At 38.4% G+C, this 3,514-nt stretch overlaps 1 protein-coding gene across 1 annotated transcript; it reads right to left on the bottom strand.

Annotated features, from left to right (window-relative positions):
- Positions 1-659: 659 nt before the first annotated feature.
- LOC145537608 (heat shock transcription factor, Y-linked-like) lies at positions 660-2,543 on the bottom strand. The gene is made up of 2 exons (XM_081568304.1): positions 1,897-2,543; positions 660-1,465 (listed from the first exon to the last, which is right to left on the bottom strand). Exons 1-2 carry the CDS (start codon positions 2,407-2,409, stop codon positions 734-736), a joined length of 1,245 nt encoding a protein of 414 aa, XP_081424430.1. The 5' UTR covers positions 2,410-2,543; the 3' UTR covers positions 660-733.
- Between the last annotated feature and the right edge of the window lie 971 nt (positions 2,544-3,514).

Here is a 3,514-nt window from a genome sequence, read left to right as displayed (position 1 = left end):
TATCTTGTGCTGGCCATGGTCCAGTCACTGATTATGTCCTGTAATCGTTGGTATCACAGTGATGGTATAACGGTTCTCCTAATTTTGGACATGCTACAATATTTATATTTTCAAGTATGAAATGAATTTCTAGAATGAAGACAATCTCCTGTCTAATGTCTTAAGACTCTGCTGCTGCTAAGTCACTTCAGTTGTGTGCAACTCTGTGTGACCCTATGGACAGCAGCCCACCAGGAGCCCCTTTCCACGGAATTCTCCAGGCAAGAATACTGGAGCGGGGCACCATTTCCTTCTCTATCTTAAGACTCTACCGATACGTAATAGAATATCATGTAACTGTGAACGCACTAAGGTTCGTACTGTGTAGGTGCACTTGTTTTGATTTTATTTGTATGTGTTCCTTCACCCGTACCATCCTCATTTAGACACCCATTCATTTCAGCAGGGATGATTTCCCAAATCACTTTACATCCATTACCTCTTTTCCCTTTGTTCTCATTTTCTTGCTTAGAAACAATAGGCTAGGTGCCATTTACCTAGGATGCCTAACGGATGTTTTCTTGAACTGAAGAGTTTATAAAAGAGTGCAGAGAAATAGCCAGACATTGAAATAAAGCCTTAATTTACTCTTCATTGTTTCAAAATAGAAAACAAAACTGTGCAGAGGAACGTGTAACTTTATTGTTCAAATACAAGAATTGTGGGTATTTGTTGACATCTCCCAACGTAAATTTTAATCTTCATTAGGTTCCATAAGCTGATACTTATTTGATAGGTCAGTTTTAATTAGCATGGTTTTCACATAAGGAATATCGTTGATGAATTGACTTGAAAGAGAGGAGGTGGGTGTATAAGCGATCGTTGGCACTGGGGACCTTGAGTTGCCTCTCTGTTGCTGGTTAGGAAGAGGACGGTCATGGGCTGACATATCGCTATACCTGTCTGGAAATGTAGAAGGCTCCACCATCAGTCCAAAAGAACTGCTCCATAATGGAGATACGATGTGGTTCTGAGGAGTAGATGTAGCGGTAGTAGCAAAGTCCTCAACGTGGCCATTTGCTTGAGTGTAGGTGCTATGGAAGTGCCAATTAAAAATGCTCAACTGGTTTAAAACAGCAGGTTGATCTACCACGTTCTGTTCTCTTTGTCTAACTGATATTGATGGGGAAGGAAAGTCACGCGGAAGTAGGGCGCTTGTTTTAGGGACTATCTGGCTGGTATAAGTCTTTTGTGGGAAAGGCACACTTAAACTGGTGGAAGCTGAAAATGGACTCTCTCCACTAGTTTGAGCATGAAAACCAGAGTTACGATCATCTGTGTTGACCCTTGCTTTAACATGCTTCTTCTCGTAATCTGGAACTAGTGAAGATTTCGGAAACACATTGCTAATCCCAACTCTTCTTTTCATTCTTCCTGAAAGTTGGGGATAGTCTCTTTTGAAATTTGGATTATGGTAGATCTGTAACTAAAATCAAAGGATACAATTATTTAGTTTTTTATAAACTAAGGTAAAACTGACAAGCAAAGTTAAACTATAAAAGTGTATTCTTTTAATGATGCCAATTAAATAGAATCAAAGACAACACCTCCATTAGTAGTTTTAACACCTTACATGTTAGAAATAAGTATGCTCCTCAACTAAAAAATATGTTGTATATATACAGTAAATACCACTTAAAGTAGCTTGAGGACATGTATCTGATTTCAAGTTGCTAGGAGAGTGTATTAAGTATCAAATATTTTAAACTCCAGCTGTTCTCAACTTCAAAAAATAAAACGTGTTCAACAGTTTGCTATCTCAATTTTAAATTCGGTTTTTGCTACATATGTGAACATGCTTTCTAAGTCACATGATTTAATCTTACATATTGACAGTAAGTGGAAATTTTGGATTACCTTGCTCAAAACAGAGACATTGTTTTCTTCTTCCAGAAAGTCAGGGAGTGAAGCAGATCTTTGAAAAGTTTGTCGCTTTTTACTAAACCCATAAAGTTTAAGCTGGCTAACTAAACTTTTCATACTCTCAGTTTCAAATATTCTGAAAGGGGCCTTTCTTTCCAAGACTTCTTTCTTGAAGAGTTCTTCGTTGATCACTATAGAAGTGCCACTCTCATCCCACCAAATACATTCAAACTGATCACTTTCAACTATAGCCCAGAGTTTTTGTGGAAAAGTGAGGGAAAGAAAATCATTCAACTCATTTCTTTCAGAGACAGAAAATGTGTAGTGTGGCCTTTTTATCCCAGCTTCCTTAGACAAAGCCTGGAAAGCATATTCTTCAATCATAGATCTCAAAACTGAGTCCCCAGTAAGTGTGTAATCACACGAAGACGATCCAATGGAGGTTTTGGTACCACTTGATACATCTTTACGAGGCACATCTTGAATTTCTGAAGGAATGTGTGCCATCTCAGAGAGATCTTTCTTCAGATACTTTTCTCATTTGTCTGACTTTACACACTCCAACTTCAAATGCTGCTTGGCTGGCGTACAGAGATAAACTCTCAAGACCATCAGCATGGTTCTCAAAGTCAAAAAGCTGTGACATCACAAAGTCACTGGTCTCCTAGCAATTGAAGAGTAGCGCTGACATCATAAAGTCACTGGTCTTCTAGCAATTGAAGGGCAATGTTCAACCAGTGTTTACTTCTACATCAACTTAAAATAAAGGCTGCTTGCATAAACAGTAACCAAAAACATGAAACCTGCAAAATGTCATTGCTAAAGAATTTTTACACAGAAAAATCACATCAATAAGTCTACTTGGTTCCTGAAATAAAAGTGATTGATCACCCTTCTATACACATATTCTTAACATTCAGGACTGTTACCAAACCAAACATGGGTCTGCTCACTTCTATGCAATGAAGTCAATCAACTGACTGTGGGTTTCAGTGAAAGCAAGTGTAGTGTTTATTTTATGACCTTGCACAGAAGTGTTTATATTATGCAGAGTAAAATAGTCAGGCACGGAAAGAAAGACTCATTTTACTCTTAATTATTCCAAAATAGAAATTGGCCCTATGAAGATGAATATGTAACTTTTTTCTTCAAATAAGAGAATTGTAGGAATTTGTTGACATCTCCCAACATTAATTTTACACTTTGGTATCCTCCATAATCCAACACCCATTTGGTACATCAGTTGTATTAGGACAGTTTTCAAATAATGAAGATGGTTGATGAGTGCATCTTGAAAGAGAAGCAGCAGATGTATCAGGGATCTTTGGCACTGGGAAAACTAAATTGCCTGACTGTTGTAGTTTAGGAAAAGGACGGTCATGGGCTGACATGTTACCATACCAACCTGGAAAGGTAGAAGGCTCCACCCTCGGTCCAAACTAACTGTTCTGTAATGGACACAAGTTGCGGTACGGAGAAACAGAAGTAGACATAGCTGCAAAATTTTCACTAGAGCCATTTGATTTAGTGCAGCTGCTATGTGAAATCCCATGACAAATGCTCAAGCTAGATTGTGGGATGGGGAGGGAGATGGGAGGGTACTCCCAGAGGG

The sequence above is a fragment of the Giraffa tippelskirchi genome, chromosome Y (assembly GCF_054371585.1).
Source record: "Giraffa tippelskirchi isolate mGirTip1 chromosome Y, T2T-mGirTip1v1.2.pri, whole genome shotgun sequence".
NCBI classification, from domain to species: domain Eukaryota; kingdom Metazoa; phylum Chordata; class Mammalia; order Artiodactyla; family Giraffidae; genus Giraffa; species Giraffa tippelskirchi.
The sequence above is the reverse complement of the archived record's forward strand: the minus strand, read 5'-3'. Positions and strand labels throughout refer to the sequence as shown.

Bases quoted from the DNA above. Each gene is read 5' to 3' on its own strand.
- LOC145537608 (XM_081568304.1), bottom strand. From the start codon at position 2,409: ATGGCACACATTCCTTCAGAAATTCAAGATGTGCCTCGTAAAGATGTA. The intron at 1,466-1,896 runs GTAATCCAAAAT...CTTTGATTTTAG, and splicing joins ATGTCTCTGTTTTGAGCAAG to TTACAGATCTACCATAATCC.